This window comes from Patiria miniata, unplaced genomic scaffold (genome assembly GCF_015706575.1).
Source record: "Patiria miniata isolate m_02_andy unplaced genomic scaffold, ASM1570657v1 HiC_scaffold_30, whole genome shotgun sequence".
Lineage (NCBI taxonomy): Eukaryota > Metazoa > Echinodermata > Asteroidea > Valvatida > Asterinidae > Patiria > Patiria miniata.
The window spans coordinates 2,391,428-2,413,509 of record NW_024037070.1 but is presented as its reverse complement, the minus strand read 5'-3'; the positions used below and the strand labels follow the sequence as shown (position 1 = coordinate 2,413,509).

General features: G+C 39.3%; 1 protein-coding gene across 4 annotated transcripts in view; it reads left to right on the top strand.

Moving 5' to 3' along the window:
* Window positions 1-22,082, top strand: part of LOC119739558 (cyclin-dependent kinase 10-like) — a 43,982-nt gene that overhangs the window by 17,887 nt on the left and 4,013 nt on the right. For 3 of the 4 annotated variants that reach the window (XM_038214547.1, XM_038214546.1, XM_038214549.1), the window contains exons 5-11: window positions 355-457; window positions 3,602-3,804; window positions 4,295-4,424; window positions 12,927-13,050; window positions 15,259-15,398; window positions 16,271-16,323; window positions 19,463-19,550. In XM_038214547.1, the coding sequence (XP_038070475.1) occupies window positions 355-457; window positions 3,602-3,804; window positions 4,295-4,424; window positions 12,927-13,050; window positions 15,259-15,398; window positions 16,271-16,323; window positions 19,463-19,550 (841 nt within the window). The remainder of the gene's footprint in view (window positions 1-354; window positions 458-3,601; window positions 3,805-4,294; window positions 4,425-12,926; window positions 13,051-15,258; window positions 15,399-16,270; window positions 16,324-19,462; window positions 19,551-22,082) is intronic. The other variant, XM_038214548.1, reaches the window with a different exon arrangement.

Below are 22,082 nucleotides of genomic sequence, written 5' to 3'. Positions count from 1 at the left end.
ATAAGCTGTTGAGGTGTGTACAATTTACTTTTAACATTACTTGTGATTGAATGATAATATAGATTGGTTGTTTATTGGTCGAGAATGGCCACATGTCCAGTCCTTACAAATATGTAACTGTTTACTTCATATGCACAATTATATAATATTGGATGTCTTTGAGATGGATACAAGAATATATTGCACGAGTTATGACAATATTGCACGAGTCAAAGACGAGTGCAATATTGTCATAGGGCATCAAGTACACATTAATAAGGTCAAAGCACAAAAGTTACATTTCCCAATGCAAAACTTCTATCATGAATTTTCTCTCTTTTTTCCCTCCAAAATTTCTGTTTGGAATTGTTGCAGGCCTTCCCATAAGTGGCCTACGTGAGATAAATTTGTTGATCAACTTGCGTCATAAAAATGTGGTTGAGCTAAAGGAAGTTGTAGTTGGCAGCCACCTTGACAGGTAAGCTTTTCAATGTCACACCAGGGCCATTATTATTTTGTAGGTCTGCAGTGTTTTTCACCATTGATTTATAATCATCGCAACTACCCAAATCGCTCAAAACTTCGAATTTATCGCAAGTTAGTGGGGTATTTTAAAGATCAAATTTAGTCATCATGAAACATCTATCTAGCAATGAGTACCTTGGGATGCCTTACGAGTTACTGCAATGTAGGAGTATATTTATTGCAAAAATTGTTTCTTGCCATTTTATTAATATTAATTTGGCATAAATAGGTTCTTTAGTTTTTATAAAATATTGTGTGCGCATGGCTTCATGCTATTATGTCAACAACCACCGAGCTCCAAAGAATGAAGTGTTTCACAACAAAACTATCCTACTGAAAACATGCAGTGCATTGAACATGCACCAATACAATTGACACTAGCATGACACATTTGTTATAAACCACATCTTAGGCCACAGAATTTAAGGAGTAATGCTTTCGATGCAACAACCCACATGTTTTCGCTCTGTAGCGTCTTTTTTAGACAGATTTTGGCGCTATATAAATGTTCACTATTATTATTATTATTATTATTATTATGTTGCCACTGGTTGTAATTTTGAAACTATATCAGAACATCACATTATTTCAGCTGTGTGGTTCTGAGAAGAACCAGTTGTTTTAACTTGACGTTTCATACAGTGTTTTATCGTACGGTGTCATCAGGAGACTGCCGGATTCTTGCCGGTGTAGAGGTTTATTTAGTGCATGTGAATGCTAATTCCATGGACGGTAAAAGCGGGAGATTCTCAAACAGGATGCTAAGTTCGTTGGACCATTATTGGTCCAAGGCGGGAGATTCTATAACCGGAAGTCATGGTGGACTGAGTGTCCTCACTGAAGTATGTCAGAAAGATGGTGATACAGCTTAGATGAACATCAAGGGGTGCGGGGTGCCAAGGGTATAAGGGACCCATAGGCAGAACTACTGATGGGAACTATGGGGATTGGATGGGGTTCGTGGGTATAGAAGACACTTTGGACCTAAGAAGAAGCAGTGGTTGCCATATATCACTGATGTGGTACCCAACGTCTTGTGGAACTGTTTTGCACTTGTAGATTTCTGGACTCGCCGAGGGTGACACTGTTGGATGCTGGTGACGAGTTGTGCTTGCTGCCAGTTGATGGTGTGGACTTCGCTGTGGGAACATTTGTTGATGGAGGACTTCTCGTACTCCCAGTGCTGTGTGCTCATTGAGTCTGGAACACATGATGCTAAGTTTGGTGGACCATTAAGGCGGGAGATCCTGGAACCGGATGTCACAGTGGTACCCCATGTATGTCTTGTGGAGCTGTGTTGTGCTTGTAGGTTTTCCATGGCCTCCCGGACTCGCCAAAAGTGCCACTGTGAGTTGCTGGTGATGAGCTATGCATGTTGCATCAAACATTCCCACAGCAAAGATCACACCATCAACTGGCAACAGGCACAGCTCATCACGAGCAACAAACAGTGATACCCTCGGGGAGTCCGGGAGGCCATGGAAATCTACAAGCACCACACCGTTGCAATAAGTTGATGTGTCTACTATCATGAATTCTGGGACTTGGAGAGAGACTGTAGGCTTTGAGTGTCATGGTCAAGGGTGTTTATGTACAAGGGTGTTTATGTATGAATATATCGGCTCATAACTATTTCCCAGCCTTACCCACCAGTTTTATTCCCCTGGCTGTAAGCCGGAGGGGGATATTGCAATAGCGTATTCCTTGCGTGTATGCATGCGTGTGTTTATGGTGTAAATCGAGGACACACACGTGCAACATCATAGATAAATCGAGGACAGAAACTGAATCGAGGACTCCAGCATGCCAGGGGGAATGCGCAAGTCTCACTTGTAGTATTTTGTTAGATTGTAAAGGACATATAAATATAATAGCAATGGATAATAAAAAAAACCCACATAAAGCACTGGTACCTGGAACAACTTATTCACTGAGGTTTGAGACAAAATTATTAATGATGAGCTTGAATGAAAAGGTCAGGCTGTGATCTCAGGGCTATTGGCAGACTGTTCCATAGGCGAGGGGCTACAACAGAAAAACTTCTGTGTCCATAAGTCTTCAACCTTGAAGATGGAGCTACAAGCAAGTGTGCATCACAAGAGCGTAATTGGTGCACAGGCTTGTATGGCGATATGAGTTGTTGCATGTAATGGGGTGCTGTTCCGTGATAGACTGGTAGGTGATGAGGAGGAGTTTGAATATTATTATGCGTTGCTCAACAGGAAGCCAGTGTAATCCTTTGAGTACCGGGCTGAGGTGTTCAAATTTCTTTGTGCATGTCAGGATACAGGCTGCAATGTTCTGGATTTTTTGAAGGTGATTGATGGTGGAAGCTGGAAGTCCATATAATAGTGAATTGCAATAGTTGAGCCTAGACATGACGAAAGCATGAATAAGCTGTTCAGTCGTTTTGTTTGATTACTGGGCCTTAAAATTCAGACTTTCGTCAAATGTGACACCACGTTTACGAGCTGTATTACTGATTGGTATGGCGTGACTGTTAATGAGGATGCTCTCTAGGGTGTTTGGACAGCGTTGTCGTGGTGAATTCAGCACAAGGATGACAGTCTTGTCACTATTGAGCTGAAGTTTGTTTGCAACCATCCATTCCTTTATGTCAGCAATACAGGCTTCTGCACTGGCAACCGCAATATCTGCATTCGCTGAGACAAAGGGCAAGTAGAGCTGGGAGTCATCAGCATAAAGCTGAACCAACAAACCATGTTTTCTCACAATGTTGGCTACAGGTGAGGAGTATAGGGAAAACAACACAGGACCAAGCACTGATCTCTGAGGGATGCCAAAGCATAGTGTTGTGTTAGATGAGAAGGACCTGTTAACTTTTACAGACTGGACTCGGTTCTCAAGATACGATATAAACCATTTCAGTACCATTCCAGTAATACCAAAGTATATCATTCACATACATATGCACATGTGAATGAGATGGATATAAATTATGGGGACAAGGTTGAGTCAAAAACAATATTTCAGTACATAAAGCTTGAAATAAATATACATTAATTTGTACAGTGCAGTATTGGCAAATAACAACAGTAATTTGTGATTTGAGTTTTCTAATTACTATTTTGAACAGCATTTTTCTGGTAATGATGTACTGTGAGCAGGACCTAGCAAGCCTGTTGGACAACATGCCAGCTCCATTTACAGAAGCCCAAGTCAAATGTATAGCTCTACAAATGATGAATGGTCTTCAATTCCTGCATGATAATTTTATCATCCACCGAGATCTCAAGGTGTCAAATTTGCTCCTGACGGACAAAGGTTGTCTTAAGATTGGTTAGTAATGAAACCATATGAAAAAGTAACTTTTTTCCTTCTTAATTACAACAAGTTTCTCTCTCTATATAGACCCTGAAATTCCTTCACATGATAATTACACACTGCAACTTTACAAGACATATTTGTGTGACATTCATATGCTACCTTTTTACAATCTTTTCAACTATTATCCCCTTATGGCAAATGTTTTTAGCCGAAATAGGCATTTTCTCTAGAAACGTCTACTTTAAAATAAGATCTAAAATAGTATGGAAAAAAGGCCAAATGCAAAAAAAGAGAATGTTCCCCATCAGAAAGATGCAGGATTTTTGGATAATTGTGTGCCAGTTGTTGACTTTTGCACTTGAGATTAGGCATTTGTAGTCATATGTTTTAGCTTTGTTGCTTGTCATAACTGTTTATATTCAAATTTATTTAAAATTAAACATTTCTTGTGAAAATTTGTGTATATTTTTATGGTGACATTATTTGTTGTTCTTTACCACAGCTGATTTTGGTCTAGCAAGAACCTTTGGAATACCATTTCGACCTATGACTCCAAGAGTTGTAACGTTGTGGTATAGGGCACCAGAGGTACTGCTGGGATCAAGTGTGCAGACAACAGCAATTGATATGTGGTGAGTAACAAATATTTCTACAAGGTTGCTTTGCAGTCATGCTAACATGAAGGTAATTAGCTTCAGATAACTGTTGTGGAAAATGCAGTAATGAAGTATTTCTATTAAAATACCTAGCCAACAATTTTACGTTGTGACAACATTGCCAGGAGGTCAGGTTTTCGTTGTGGCAACATGAGGAAAATGACGTTGCGGCAACGTAATAATGTTGACTCGCGTGCACGTTGCCACAACGTCATCGCACAACATACAATGACCTTGCCACAACGTAAAAGAAACATACATCACAAGTTTTTTGGACGTGATTAGTATATGATTTCCACCTTGACGCCACGTTATTTGCGACCTAACAGGCACATAGCAGCAACCTCTACGCGCATTTCTACAACCTTGTGGCGACATGATTTTACAGCAACCTAATTGGAGACGTTTCTACAACCTTTTACGAATGTTATTGCAACTTTGTTGACACATCACTGAAACTTACTGGACACGTTACTGCAACTTACTGGACACGTTAATGCAACATATTGGACACGTTAGAGCAACTTTGTGGGCATGTTATTGCAACTTTAAAAGGACGTTACTGTAACTTTGTGGGCACCTTATTGAAACTTAATGGTACGTTTCTGCAACATTAAAGGCTTTACTGGGCATGTTTGGAGAAACATTTCTGAAAACGATAACGAAACAAAAAAAACCACTAAAGGTTTGTGTTTGCTTAGTTTCAAATGCAGAGTGGTCGGGCAGAAAACTTTTTCATTAGACACTGCCCAGTTAAGTTATGAATATTTTTTATGTCAGAACAAAGGATCACAAACGTTAACCTTTCTAAAATGTAGTACAAACAATTATTTTGTACAAACAAATGCATCTATTAGGGCATGATAAATTTTACTTTACATTTTAGGTACACGTACAAGTTATTTCCGGTTTGATGATGTCATTAGTCAAAAAAGGGAAGGGAATACTGATTTAGTTCAAGGAGGATACTTGTTTATCCTAAAGTAAAAATAATGCATGGAAATATAGAAATTATCAGTGGAGGTAATAATAACACCCAACCTCCGGTTTGATGACGTCACAGTATTTGGAAGCCAAAGGTCAACATTGGGTGTTACAGATGTCATTATTTGGGCTAGGAACAAAGGCATGGGATTAAATGATGGATTTAAATTGAAAACAAAATTATCATTGTTAAATTCTCCCTACAGTAACTTCTGGTCTTGATGACGTCATAATTATGAAACCTTGCAAATTCATTTGTGGTTGCTCACAGAATATATTGGGGAATATGGTAGTCTTTTTATGGAGGGTTTTAAAATTTGAAAAGGTTAAACTCTTTTTTATGTTCTGCTAGAGGGCGTCCTTTCGGGGATGACGTCAAAATTATGTTTTTTTGTGTTTGGCATTCCTCACTTAACACTTCAATAATGTATTTGTCTGTAAAATGCTTCCATTCTCAGGAAAGATTCAATTTCCATTTCACTTCCGGTAACACCGGAAGTGAAGGTCAAGCGGTTTGTGCCCAGAAATAAGGAAAAAATGCCCAGGAAAAAAATGAACACAATACTCTATTTTGTTCAAGAGATATAACTCAAACTATTTTGTCAAATTGTGCCCGTAAATCGCTTGTAATGTGATACCTGATGACGTCATGATGACGTAGCAAAATTTATAACATCTTCATAACATGGTACAAGTTCACACTAGGTTTTATGATGATACCGTAAACCGTTCGGAAGAAATTTTGCTTTGTTTTGATTTCAGGCTAATGTCTTCATTTTGAATTGACCTAGCTTTGACCTTCCGGTAACCCCGGAAGTAAAAGTCAAACAATTTTCCCTTCAAAATCAAAAAAAATGTTTATCAAGGTATGGTCCATCAGATCACAACGTAAGAACGTGATCGTTTATTTGTTCCATGAGTTATACATGATTGAAAATTGTTGCTAGTAATTTGATACCTGATAACGTCATTGTAACGTCAAGAGTAATATGCACCACTCGGGATAAGGGTCGATATACGTTGAAAGTTACAAGTTCATACCATAAACCGTTTAGGAGAAAACCCGCAGAGAATTATTGTCCGGGGAAAAAAAGGAAACAAAAATTAATCGTAACAACTCTAAACAGTGGTCGGGTTGTGCCCGACCACTCAATAATTACTTTTTCTCTAATTTTATTACAAAGAGTGTTCAGCAGAAACAACCGCCTGTAGATCATTACTAAAATGTGATCACTAAAATGGCGAGTCTTATGCTCACTGCGAATATTTGGAAATATCAATATACCGGTATCAAAATATCTTTACAGTGTCCATTTTGTGAATGGTGTAATATCAGAGTCTTTCACTTTAATTTGCATTTTATGAAATGTGTTGAATTTAAGTGAAAGCCAGTTTTGAAATGTTGACGTCGAAAATATTTGCTTCGAAATTCTCCAGAGTTAAAATGTGGTTAACTTTTTGTTTCAAATTCGTAGCACTGGCGTCAATGATTGCCGTAACTTCACAATTCGCAATGGCTTTTGCGCCGAGTACGAACTGACCTTTAAATAAGGCGGTAATGTTTTTATGGGGTCATTCCCTGTCAATTCAACATGATTTTGGACCCGACACTCACAGATTGAAGCAATATTTGGTATGATGATTGGTCTATATGAGAAACCCCAGAACTGAATTTTTTTGTAGTTTGGCCGTTAAATTTTGAGATTCGGGTCAACGAACTTTTGACTAATAAGCAAGACCTCCAAACTTTAAAGGGAATATACATCATTTGCTTTTGCTGTAATTTTCAGAAACGGATGAAATTGGGGGGTTGGAAATATATAGCAGATATAGTTACACTGACTTTTTTGAGGTTTTGGGTTCAAAATGCTATAAAAACCAAGAAAAACAATCATTTTCCTGTAGTCTGGTTCCCTGACTCCATTGAAGAAGAAACAGAGCAGTTTACATACATTGGGGAATTGTAAGGTCAGGGAACCAGTCTAGCTGGCTTGTACCCGTTCATAGGTGTGTAATCGATTGCAAACAAGTGCGATGGTCAACTGGGGCCAGTATTTGAAAAAAGCCAGTTTTTTCCAACGCTGATCGGCCGATCAGCGTTGGAAATTGCTACAAAAATACCACTTTTCTTGGAAAATGACAGTATACCAGGTGCCATGATTTTACAGGATGCTTTACACTGTCATTCACTAACAGTCCAGCAAGGTATTTCAAAATGATTTGGTAGTTTTATTTTTTGATGTTTGCAAATGTTGTATTTTCCCTTTAAATATTGTATCTCCAAACTATAGCACTTACAAATCCAAGTTGTACATCATATTAAAGCTCTTGAATGGCCTCCATTTCATAAAAACAAAACAAATTATCGTACCATGAAGCACATAGAAAATGCGTCACAAAATGACCTTTGACCTTGAATTACGAATATAAATATGCTTCAAACTTTGTAATTGTTTTCGCTATGTTAGTTTATGGTGTAAGCAACAATCTTGGAAAATTTTGTGATGGGCGCTCTTAAAGTGTTCTAATTTAGGATTTTTTAAAGATAGCATGTCCAGGAAAAAAGCAAATATATATTGCATATAAATGTACATACTGCATGTGCACGTTTACCTGTATTCCTGCCCTTTACAGCCCAAATGTGTCACGTCCATTGTTTATGCAGCATCTTGCTACATGTAGCTCTAGATAGTGGCGTAATTATGGGGGTAGCAGGGCAAGGGGGATCAATCCTAACATAACGTCATGTACAAGCCATTTCATTGTGTGGTTGAGCCTTGTTACGATTCAACACATAATAACCACTTGTGTGGGTTATTATGGGGTTTGAGCAACGATCTTGGTTCATTATGTGTTGTTTTTTAATATGGTTGGGGTTATTATGTGGTTTGACCTGAACTATTTGAACTTGGAAACTGGCTTGGATATAACTACAAATTCGGCAACTTTTTGAAAAACCCCTTCTTTTTGTATCTCTGATTCCATGTGACCACTGTTTATACACATGTTTATAAATGCATTTTATGTAATATTTTGAAAAGTGAAACAAATTTAAATTACCAAATTTCTTGAAATTCATGAAATTTCCCCAATGGTCAGTGTGGGGTTGAGCAAGAACTTTTTATATGTGTTTAAACCAGTATTTACAAAAATATATTTTCCCATGTGAAACATTCTTAAAATTGCCCGCATGGTGATACATTTATGGAAGAATTTATTTGAATTAAAAAAATGCTGCACCCTAAATGAAATGTTCTTCAAATTAAACCAAGTGAATTTTGATAAAATTGATTGATTCTTGATTGCCTGTACCTTAAGCATTTATACTACAACTCGCCCATCGGTGCAGTGCCTTGGCAGAACAACATGATTTAGACAACACACTCTAAACAAACAGAACTTGTCAGGGCCACCCAGTCTATCACAAGAAATTTAGACCTATTCAACCAAAAATTAAATATTATAATTTCTTGAACAAGAAATTATGAAAAAAGTGAAGTTCCCTTACGAAGAATAAATAAAACATTTTGTAGATGTTTTTACCCAAGAATTACTTTCAGAGAATTAAGTAAAAGGGATAAAGTATGGGCTTTTCATTTTCTTTATTAAGTATATTTAGTGGTTGTGAAATAAGCAATTATTATTTTCATTTAGAAATTACAAGGTGGTTTGGTATTTAGAATAAACTTCAGGTTAACACCTAGTGGTAAGTTTCCACTGCCATCCAAGAGATCAAAGAGAAAATACAAAGTACTTGTTGAGGTGTAGTAGCACATGACATGTCTTGGAGAAAGGAGAAACTATTGAAGATACTAGACTGGTCACCATGATGAGAAGGAGTAGCATTAGAATGTGCACCAGTGTGGGAAGAAGAAGCAGTTGCAGATGTTGCTGTTGCTGTTGGTGTCGTTCTTGGATACATAGTGTGGCAGGAACCCCTCTGGGCCAACCCAAGTCTATTAGGATAAGTCTGACTCCTAGTAGGGTGAAGACAATCTTCCCAAACCAAGGCTCTTCCCCAGATGAGAGATCACTCAGAGCGACCTTCAAGGCTAAAGGTGCAGGTCCGTTTGGGTGGAAATCTACCGCCCAATTGTGAATGAGTGTCGATTATTTATCTCTGTTAATTAATTGCACAATAAACCTGTAAACATAAAAAACCGGAAGCAGAATTGTCGGTAATCTCAAGCAACAATAATCATAATTTATTCAACACTAATCAAGTACATAAATTAGGATGTGATTGGGAGGGTTGTTTTATTAACTGGGTCTATCCTTACTTTACTGGAGATAGCCCGCTGCTCGCCTATGCAACAAAGCACACAGGATTAAGCACTAGACAACAATGGCAGCAATGAGCAACTATGCACAGCGCCAGTAATGAATCGCTAAGTTAGCAATAACACAGCATCACAAGCGCACAACAGCCTCGCCAATGCGCATCAGCCTAGCAGTTTATACAGTCCGATAGCAGGGTACCTGCTGACGCCGAATGTTAGCCCGATTTCGCACTCGTACAGCTATATTAGCTTCGTACTAGCGCAACCCCAGTACAGCTAGACAGACTTTGTACAAATCGCCTAAGCAATTACACATACCCAGAGTACAAGTAATTCACCTACTTCTCTGCTCGCTGTCGCAGCTACACCCTAGCCCGCTATCTCCAGACACCCGGCACTCAACACCTGAAACAGCTGAGCCCCACAACTAGACACTCAACCAGCTAGTAGTCTCACCGAACAACGATCACCTAAACCACAAACAATCTTGTTGATCCGATCTCAACCCTAAACTGAGCGCGCTCTTCCAGGCACGCATTTATATACCAGTACCACCCAGGTACCGGTACGTAGACATGCAGTCTCATGTACAAACACGTGTACAATATGTGCTTGTAATAAACCTATGGGACTTATTAACCAATCATGTATGTGCAGCAACTCACGGAGCTTGTAAGCTCCACCCAGTCACTAACACACAGTGATTAAGCGTTAGTGCTATGGTATGACGTCACAAATATACACTTTCCGCCACAATAGTCTGGTAAACTGGATCTTGAGGCTGAGGCTGAGACAAATGCTGTAGTGGATTTTGAGGCTGAAACAGCGTAAACTGTTGTTGAGTTGGCTGATAAGATGATAACTGGTGATGCTGGTGATGCTGGTATTGCAGATATTGTTGATGTTGTGGATGGTGCTGGCCTGCACATAAAGCAGCTGTCTTTTGAACAAAGGACATCACCAAATCGAAAGACTTGTGGTAGAAAGATGGAAGTAAGCTCTCATCCATAGTACTCATCATGCCGGATATCCGCTGTCCCGAGGCACCAATAGGAGTAGAGCTGGCCTGTGTCAGCATGGTCTTGATGCCCTCTTGCAGCTCAGATGTAGTGCTCTGCTACTTGGACAGCCTCCTAAGATGCTCCAATTCTTTCTCCATTAACTTCTCAGAACTACCAGGCTTTGCAGACTTCTTCACACCAGGTCCCTTGTGTGGAGGATTCCGAGTAGGCTGAGTAGGATGAATAGAACTGGAAGCAGTGGCAGAAGCAGCTTCACAGGCAACGGCTTCTTCTTCTGCTTCTTCTTCTTCTTCTTCTGCTTCTTCAATGTCGACATCAAAATCTTGGACAGCAATGGGCTCTTCCAACCGAGAGGCGGCAACTTTGGACCTGAGATTTCCGAGTTGACGTGTTGGTACACGTGAAATATGAGACAGTATAAAATCAAACTTTTCCACAATTCATTGATCACGGTTGGTTCTGTTAGACGGCACTGGATCACCAGACTTTAAGCATGTCAGTTTCCCCAGGCGAGTATGCACACTGTTAAACCAGGTCTTCAGAAGAAAACGACTCTCTAAGTTCAACCCTGCTGCCTTGTCATCCCATAGTTTATTCTTCTTGTCCACATCCTTGTAATTTTTGCACCCCTTGACGTATAGGATCCGATGTTCTTTGAGCTACTCAACTATATCTTCTTCCTGCTCGTTAGTCAGGTTAAGACGTCGAGACTTCTTCCTCTTCTTGGTTGGTTGACTGCCTGTTGGTGATGGAGAACAAGGAGAAGGAGTGGGAGATCAAGGTGAATGACGAGGTGAGCTTCAAGGAGTAGGATGAGGTGAGTCTTTTGCCACATCAGCAACAGGAATCGTTGCCGAGTCTTCCACCATGACTCATCTCTTTCATTTGCAAGCACCACCTTTCATTTTTGGAGGCATGATCAGAAAAAGACAATGAACGGATGGAAGCTCAAAGTTGTTGAAGACTGTGGTGAAGACTGTGATAATATGTAGAAGACTGTAACAAACTATTGGTCGACAATAATATAAGTATATACAGCAACAAAACGATGCGCACCCACTGACAGAACCAAAGAAACTGAACGTGAACACGTTGATGACTATTTATATGCAAAGCACAAACCTCAAAGGAATACCGCGATAATTCGTCGACATTCTAGAACAACCGTAAAACAACTGTGGCACGTTCGTAGAGAACCGTGGCCCAATCGTGCTTATTCTTTTCTATTCGTAGGAGAACCTTGGTCATCCGTGACCCAATCGCAGACAACCGTGGCGTTAACGTCATTATTCTTAGTAATACCTTCGATATTCTTCACCAATCGGTCCATATTTTTACAAACCGTTATGTATTCGTCCAGAAACCATATGACAGTCACAGTCCACAAACCTCGACAGTTCTTCGTGATCGATTGATTATTGGTAATTAATGGATATTTGTAGCTCCAATCGTGAATGTGTGACTGGGACTTACAATGTTACAACAACCAAATACCAAACAATAACGTTGTGGCAACGTGATTTTCACAACTGAAAACAACGTTATAAAATAACCTACAAATCAAAACATCATAATTTCAACCTCAAGGCAACGTTGTGCACATTCTAAATAACAAAGTCACGACAATGTAATATTGATAACCTAAACACGTTATGAAAACACTTATCGACATTGTCAAAATTACAGATAAACAACATTTTTACAACCAATGAATATACAGTCAAATGTTGTGGCAACGTTGCTTTAACGTCATCGTGATACGTGACCAAATGACAACATCTTCACATCTTTGCACAACACTGTGGCAACGTGATGAGTTGCCACAATACAGAATGAACTTAATCATTTAAAGCTACCGGACTGAGTGCGGAGCCATGAGCAACTTTGGGAAACATAAAACCATGAAAGTCGTATCGTAAAAAAAGTGTCACATTTTCATGCTCATGTAATACCAACGGCTTACTTGTACCGATCGTAAAAGCCAAGTTAAGTTGGGCAATACATTTAATGTGTTTTTGGAAAAAGCAGCGAGGGCACAAGCCTGTAATTGTTATATGATCAGTGATCACTGAAAAAGCTTTTAAGTCTCTTTTAAGCCATGTACAAAACAAATTTTCAGTTTAAACAACATGCAACAATAGAGAAAGGTTAGGAAATCATTCCTGATTTCTGCTTGTTCTTCATCCACACAGGGCTGCAGGATGTATACTTGGTGAACTGTTGGCAAATCAACCCCTGTTGCCAGGGACCTCAGAAATACAACAAATTCAGTTAATTATAGACTTACTTGGAACTCCTAATGACAGCATCTGGCCTGTAAGTATTTGATTGCTTGGATGGCGGCTTGATCAGGGCTAATTAAACTAGTGAACATAGCCAATAAATCGACATTGATCGACAAAATGATTTCAATGTGAAATCAATATCATCATTGGTTTTTAGTTGTTCTTGATTTTTTGAGGCATGATACTTTCCTGATTTAATTTGGATTTCCAAACATTTTGCCCCTCACTAGATTGTTTTGAGTTTAAGCAGGGTCATATATCATTGTTATACTACTGAAGACAATGGATTCTTTGTTTTACTTAACAGTTGTTTGACTTATCAAGATTTCACTGTACCTATTTAAAGAGAAAATCTTTGCTTAAAGATCCAAATACCCTGTAAAAGATTTCACCTAAAACAGTATCATTCAGAAGAAAAACAATCTTGTAAGTGGTTTCAGATGTTGTGCCCACTGACACATTTTTTTAACTTGTGTAAGGATCAGAAACCATTTACAAGGCCACCTATACCTTTTTCTGTACAAAAAAAAAGGTACAAAGGGATACTATGAACACATTATAAACTTGGGGCAGTAAGCTTTAATTGCTAGCCTGGGAGTAAATGTGTGCTTTGGGAGGTGTTAAACACTATGTTTAAGACTGGTTGGATTTTGGATGCTGTTAATTACCTGAGCCCAAGGCGAGGGTAATTATCAGCATCCAGACTAGGTTTGAGCGGTTCCAAAATGTCTGGAGCCGTTTTCGGTTCTACAAAAAGAAAAACAAAAAAACAAAACCTAGGTTTTGTTTTCCACTGAATTTTCCGTGAGCCGGTTCCGACTCCACGGATGCACAGACCACATCCATGGAGCACGGACCTCATATGGTGTCAGCATTATTTCTTTACATGTAATACATGTAAAGTGGATTTCAATCTGTGGATTTCAACGTGCAATACTTGTTATTCCACTACGTATTTGGTTTGAAATGTGCGTCTTTTTTCCTGTGAAACTATGGATATTGTGTTACTAAAAGCAAGCTTAGCATTTGTTACTTTATTTTCTGTTCTTTGCCTATGACTTTATTTACCACAACGATTGCCATGCCGGGGAGTAGAATGATTCACTGCACAAGTACAGGTACACGTATCCTGCTTCAGTGTACAATGCACAACTACACATAGTGCTGGAATCAGCTATGAAATACCCAGTCCACTCAATGAACATGAGTGTTATTATCTAGCAGCCCACTAGTCTAGGTTTATGGTTTGATACATGATAAACCCGCATGTTTTAGTGCACATCTACGCGACTTTTCATTCTTCACCATGTGCACAGATCAGAACGAACCAAAGCGAAGGATTCATTCATTTTCAACGGTGGATTCGTGACTCGTATGGAGCTGGGTATTTTGTACCTGTCACTCATAATCAGAGCCGGGTCCATCAGAGCTGATTCCACCACTCAGAGCTGATGTGATATGAAATTGGGACTGAGATTGTGAAAATTGGACTTCTTTTTCATTTTATTGGTTAATTCCTGTCAGGTGATCGGTCCTTATCTTAATTATCTATGCACAAGAATGTGCAATACCATCCACCTATGAGTCCGTATTTCATAAAACCTAAATTCACACTACACGTAATTGTGTAATTCAAAACATTTTTATCCATGATACAGTATTGCCCTAGACAGTTCAATGCTCCATGCCTCATGGCTGCAAAGGGCTCTGTTGAGCGGTTCGTCTCCGACTCTCTATGATGTATGGGAGTCTGTGTGGTTTTCCCCGCCATTGTTTTGACCAGCCAGAGTGAATGTCCAGGGCCTTCATGCCTTCATTGACTTTCTGTGGAGCCGATTCTCGGGTCATGGTTTTGTGCATAGCTCAGAATAGATAATTTACATGTAATCTAGAACCCATTCTTTTGGAACCGGAGCCGAGCATAGCGGGTACCCAGTTCTCAAAAAGATTGGACTCGCGGTTCTGGTTCCCATATTGGAACCGGTTAGAACCAGGGGACAGTGGGTTTAAGCTTGCTGGTTTTGAAAATACTTTTCCAAAAAAGCTTATATGCATTTTGAAAAGCCTGTTTTCCATGACTGTGCTCTGTTGATGCAGTGGATGTACATGAAGCGAGATTGGATTGCTTGAAGGGTTTGACAAGTTTGCATGTTAGGAGGTAAACAAACAACAAAATTTACTGTTTCATGGTACATGTAGATAATGTTTATGATGAAGTGTTACTGACTTTTTGTGGCAGGGCTATTCAAGTTTGCCAATGCTTGAGAAGTATACCTTGAAAAAGCAGCCATACAATAACCTTAAGCACAGGTTCTCATGGCTTTCTCAGGCCGGGCTGCGTCTTCTGAACAACCTGTTCATGTACAACTCAACCAAAAGGTCAGTCATATTGCTGCTCAGCATACTAGTGGTTGTGTCTTGTTCATTAAAAATAAAAACACCAACAACCAAAATAACCCCTTCACGTAATTGTACAGGGTGGTTCAAAATAAAGAAAATCCAGTTTTGACAGCAATTTTCACTTTTTTTTTACAATTATTTTAAACTGTTGATTAGTAGCTATTAAAGTACTGGCCTTTAAGCACTTATCATTGCAAGACACATTTTGTCACTGAGCTATGGTAGTTTGAACATTTCATGTGCAAACCTGTTTGTCCATGGAGGTATCGGTATGCATTCCATCCACTTGACTGAGCTCAGCTATCGGAGATTGATGTGAAGGCACAAAAATAGCATACTTCATCAGGCCATCCCAGACATTAATGCAACATTGAAATTGTGCTTTGAAGCTTTACATGGTGGAATGGTACAATAAGTGATAAGTTTGAACGGTACTGTAGTGTACTCTGTCTGTCCACTGAAATGGGTGAGAACAATTCTCAACTCAGGTTCTGTTCAGAACCACATTTCTTCACAGGAAAGATATATTCCTTGGTGTACCCACAAACTTATCACATATTATAGTCCAACATTTATGGTACATTTGGCGTGGCATAGGAAAATCTTTTATCTGAGGTGCTTTGACAGTCTTTTCCATACTCTGCCCAATCTGTTCTTGACTGTCTGCCTGCAGTTATACAATGTGCTGAAGCATGCAATCTTCATTCCCATACAGGCGCAATGTTCATGATTGTATATTTCAAACCTCCCACCTAGGGATATGTTTTGGCCATATGTGCATAGCTACAGAAGACACATAAGTCACGTAATGCTTGGTTGGTTGAATTTTCTTTGTATTTTTTGTCATATAGGGCAACTGCACAAGATTGTTTGGACCATTCCTACTTTACAGAGCAACCATTGCGTAAGTATTTATCTTGCAGAATAAGTATTTTCCAAGCTGTTTTTGTCACAGGGTAAATCTGTGATGGCCAAATAGCCAAAAATCTTAAGGTATATCCTAGGTATATCCTAGCCTTGTTTGACAACTCGACCGTGCTGTACGGCCGAGATCCCCCTGGTACAACCGCAACATCCATGGAGCAAGGGGCGTCAGGCATCGACTGGAGCGAAGGTGGCGGAAAAGCAAACTTGACAGTGATCGCGATGCCTACTTGGCACAACTGTCATTGCTCTCCGAACTTATCCAGTCAGCCAAGGCATCATACTTTAAAGATAAACTAACCACTTGCAATGTCAAAGATATCTACCGGACCATCCAAAAACTCCTTAACAATAGTGCCACTAAGTTCCCTACTGGTCGTTCTAAGAAGATTATTTGTGATCGCTTTGCCCTGTTTTTCAGTGATAAAGTTGTTCAGATCAGACGTGGCCTTGATAGTATCATTGAATCAGTCCCCATGCATACCATTCCTGGCCATGTTTCTAATGTTATCACCAATCCACTCTCTGAATTTGAATGTGTTGATGAACAGGAAATTATCAAATTCATCAATGGTTCCTCTAACAAATCCTGTTCTCTTGATTCAATGCCTACTTGGCTGCTTAAAGCAAATGTCCATGTTCTTGCGCCATTCATAAAACATATGATTAACTCTTCCTTTTCCACAGGTACCTTCCCGCATGACTTGTCTCAGGCTATTGTCACCCCCATACTCAAAACCTAATCTGGATGTAGACGAGCTAAAGAATTACCGTCCAGTATCCAATATTCCTGTTTTATCCAAACTCATGGAGAGAATTAAATCGTGTCAATAACCATGTCAACGACAATTCCCTACATCAACCTTTTCAATCTGCCTATAAGAGCAACCACAGTACTGAGACAGGTTTATTGCGGGTGAAAAAGGACATCATGCGAGCCATAGACAACAAGATGGCGGTTCTACTTGTCATGTTAGATCTTTCGTCCGCTTTTGACACCATCGACCACAATCTGTTAATAGCGAGACTTGAGACATCTTTTGGTCTCCATGGGTTAGCTCTGAATTGGTTCCACAGCTACCTTGGAGGACGCCGAAATCGCGTACGTGTTGCTGGGGTGCTTTCGGATGAACAGCCTGTAGATTTTGGCGTTCCCCAGGGTTCAGTTGTTGGGCCTACACTCTTTACTTTCTACACCAAACCGGTTTCTGACATCATTGAGGATCATCATCTGAACTACCACATTTATGCTGATGATACACAGATTTACACCAGTTTCAATCCATCACTCTCTGGAGATTCTAAAATAGCTCTTGACAAACTATCAGCATGTATCACTGACATCAAATTCTGGATGTGTGCAAACAAACTTCAGCTTAATGATGATAAAACAGAATTTTTTATTGCCGCTTCTCCCCATAGCATCAATTCTCTCTCTGACCTGACACTTCAAGTAGGATCTACCACTATCAAACCTTCACCTTTCATCAAAAACCTTGGTGTGGTATGTGACTCTACTATGTCTATGTCACAACATGTCACAACAATATGCAGATCTGTCAACTTTCATCTACGCAATTTAAATCGTATTCGATTGAGTTATTCTTAAATTAAGTTTAATATTCTTAAATTAAGTTTTTTGTTTTGTTTTTGTTTTTGCCTTGTTTATTTGTAGATTTGTAGTTTTGTACAGCCCTTTGATCTTTGTTAAAAGCGCTTTATAAATGCTCCATTCATTATTATTATTTGTATTGTTTCATGCTTCAAAGACACACTTTTTCACATGTAAGTTGGTCACTCTAGGGACCCGAGAATTTGTGACGACTTACGCAAATAACGACATCTGCTGTAAGTCGTCATTTTGCCGACTTACATGAATTGCCTTTTGCACACATGATTCATTGCACTAATTGGCTTTAAAATATTTACCCTGGATTATCTCCTTAATGCTTGAGTTGATTCCAGCGAATAAATCCTCAAATTTTATCATCACGGGCTGGGATATTGATAGTGGAGACCACGTGTACAAAATAGTAATACATGTTCAATGTACGTGCACAGTTACGAATTAAATGCGTGCGTGGTATTGACTGCATCATTCAATAAGACGACCCCCAAAATAAGACGACCCCCCAACCAACAAACTTTCCAGGGTCAGCCGGCTGGTTCTATTCCCATTTACAGCAGCGGGTACTGCTACCGTCATCATGTCAATGATATAATCTGTCTTTGGGAGATGTAAATTAATATTGGGTTATGCCCTTCAAAAATAGTGATTGGTTCTATTGGTTCCACAAATACCACAGAATAAATGTCCCATCTGACTCTATCTCAGTTTTGGACCAACAGGTATTGGGGGCAGCAAACTAAACATAGTAAATCGTGACGTAATAAACAGGACTCGATTATACTACGCTACATCGGGAGTCCTGTTTATTACGTCACGATTTACTATGTTTTGTTTGCTGCCCCCAACGACGACTTTTACACAAATTGCACGTTCGGGTCGAAACAGGACCTGAAAACAGCTCTCAAAAGTACCTTTTGTACTCATTTCATGACACGACACAATAGTCGTTTTTATTTCATCACACCTTAGGCTAAATATACCCCCAAAATGACGGAAATGTCTTTGAGCATTCCACAACCTCTTTAAATTGAGGTGACGTCACAGTAACAAACCAGATACAGTAGGTCTTGGTCTTGGACTTCTGTCCAAGTCATGATTACTGCACCAGTGAAAAGCATCAACCAAAACAAAAACAAACAAGTAGTGTAACTTGTTTTTCACAGAACTTTAAATATTCCTTACAAGGGAAGCGGTTTTTTTCAAGCACTGGTAATCTCATAACATAGAGGAAATATTTTGATCATTACTAAATTCATAAAATTTGTAAAGTGCTCTGTTGAGGGTAAGAAGCTATCGGTTATTATTTTTCAAAGGTCACTTTTGGAATACCAATCAGTACAAATAATGAAATTGGCAGTGTTGGTTTCTGTCATGATTGCTGCCAAGCACATTTGAAATTGGATGTTATTTTGCAAATTGTTTTTACATAATCAAAATAGCAAAGTTTTTTAACTCTGATTTCAATTTGTTGTCCTATGACCTGCTGCAGCATGTGATCCAAAACTGATGCCAACCTTCCCACATCACAGAAACAAAAGGAAGAAGTCTTCCAATATGCCTCCTGCAGAAACAACCAGGTAAAAAGCTTTGAATTTATAATGCATAATGTCATCAGCATTTCACAATCATTGTGAATTCATCACAATGACACACGTTAGATTAAGTGATACAATTTTGATGGAGTTGTTGATGAATTTTGTAAGTTGATGACTAGTCATCACAAAATAAGCTTAGACAAAGTTAGACCTTTGTAAGACTGAGTTGACTCCAGTTTCTGGTCAGCGCGCACATCGCTATAGCCATTAAAAAAAAAATTCAATGTAGGATGATGTCTCAAAACCACCAAACTCACTGGTTCGACTGGAATCCTGCTGCTGCACAGTTTTAACTTGTTTGTAGATGGAGTTACGATCGAGTATAAGCTTTATGTGGCCTCTGGGCCCCCATATATTTTGCACTAATAGTCCAGCACCATTTGCAGATGGTGTTGTTATTTTGTAATTGTGCGTCTGGAAGCCGGACTGAGGGAGCGATGGACGTGTATCTGGAACCTGTAAAAAGCTTTTTATTCGGCGCAATATGTACATGTGTAATAATAATAATAATACAGGTTCTTATATAGCGCTTTTAACAAGATCAAAGCGCTTTACAAAGAAAAACACAACTATAAACAAGTTAGATCAGACACCTGGAAAAGTACAGGAAAGTGGATACTATTTTGGAGAACAAGTGAGTTTTGATAGATATTTGGAAAGTCTGCATTGATGTTGAGTCTTGGATGAGATGTGGGATTCTGTTCCATTCTTTGGGTCCTGCGATGGAGAATGCTTTGTCAGCTGCAGCCTTTGTGTTGATTGTAAGGGAGCAGACTAATGACCAGCCTAGCAGCTCCTGCATTATGTCGATGTCGCTATGGTCCGTTACTGTTTTCTCAGATTTTTGTCTTAGGCCAAACAAAAAGAATGGTGTGTTTACGGTAACCCGACCGACCTGGCTTTTTTGCGGCCAAATTGCCTACCTCAAATTTTTTATTGCCATTTTGCTAGTTGATAATTTTAAATGTGCATTATTTTCAATTATTTGCAATGAAAGTAACCATTTTCCACACTGGAAGTGAGTTCTATTCAGGCATTAAACATGTTAAATAGCACTAGCATCTGCTATGGCCAAGTTTGCGCAAGGACTATAGTTGACCAATGGTTAACTAACGTTTGCCCGAACTCTGTCTAGTCGACGGTGGTTGACTACGCTAGTCGACTATTTGGAACCAGCCCACTGGGGTTGGTTGCTTCGCTGGTAACCAATAGCCGCGTGCATTCATAACGCTAGCAGAGAGCCAGGATCCAGAAGTTTTGCGATGACATTTGACCAGCGTTTGACTAGAGACGTTCGCACATTGCTATAAGTGCGCAGGCGTAAGGTACGTCACAAATCAACCACTAGTCGACTAATGGTCCTTGCCCGAACTTGGCCTATGCTGTTGGAAATAAGAGCTATGCTTTAATTGCACAGCTACTTCAACGATCGGTGAATAATCTCCGTACGAGATACAAGCCTTTGAAATAAATGGTAAACGTATGTGTGCCTTCACTGTGAAAAGCGAGCATGTGCTGTGTTGTGTATAGTGCAGTGTTACAGACCACATCATTTACCATCTAGGGGTGTTCTTTTGTAAGAACTATTTACCAGCATTTCCACTGCTTCAAACTTACAAATAATACTTTTTATGGAGTCCGAAACATTTCCTTGTTTGAAAATAAGTTCTTTAAAATATAATTTTTGTAAAGAATTTATTCGAGATATGATGTAAAACTCCCCAAATGGATTGAAGCACCCCTTAAAATATAAATGAATCTGTCCATAACATTTTGACAACTTGCTGATTTTTTTAAAAAGAAAGTCGCGATCCAAAAATTGGGTTTTTGACGTTACAAATAGTTGCTGAAAATAGAAATGTGATGAATTTGGTAGTCTGTTTGTTCCGGACAATAACAATAAGCAATTTTTGCCACAAAGCATGCTTTTAGCGCTCTTGGACATGCTCTGACCATGGCTCCATGATACGACAAGCAAGACAGAACCCATGCATGAGTTGCTTTCTCAATAAATTTGATCGAATCTCGCCAGCTTAACGCTGGCTGGCCCGGCCGGGAAAGGTAGCAATTCCCGCGCCTTATTATTGAACGTCATCATGATCGTGTGAAATTATTTACTTTTTTTTTTTTTACATAAAAAAAATGATGAATCCTTGATCAAATTGTGTTGTACCACATGTACCATGTAGAAATTGCAATCGCCGATGACTTTTTTTCTGTCAGAGACCTGTCCAGTACACACATGTACTATGATTGTTTTACAATGTGTCTTGCCATCAATGATCAATCTGCCGATGGTTTCATTTATGTAAAACTTAAAACCGAACTGAACATTGTTGTGCTGTGTTTCTTGAAGAATAAATAGGTGAACTTCAACTCCTCTGATCTGGATCAGTCTGAAGTTTTCTTGGGAGTATGATCACCCAGGTCCAGTGTAGGCACTAGCTGGACTGAGAAGCAGGAAGCTCTTTGTCTCGCAATACATTTCAAATACCCAGAGAGTAAATAGTCAGA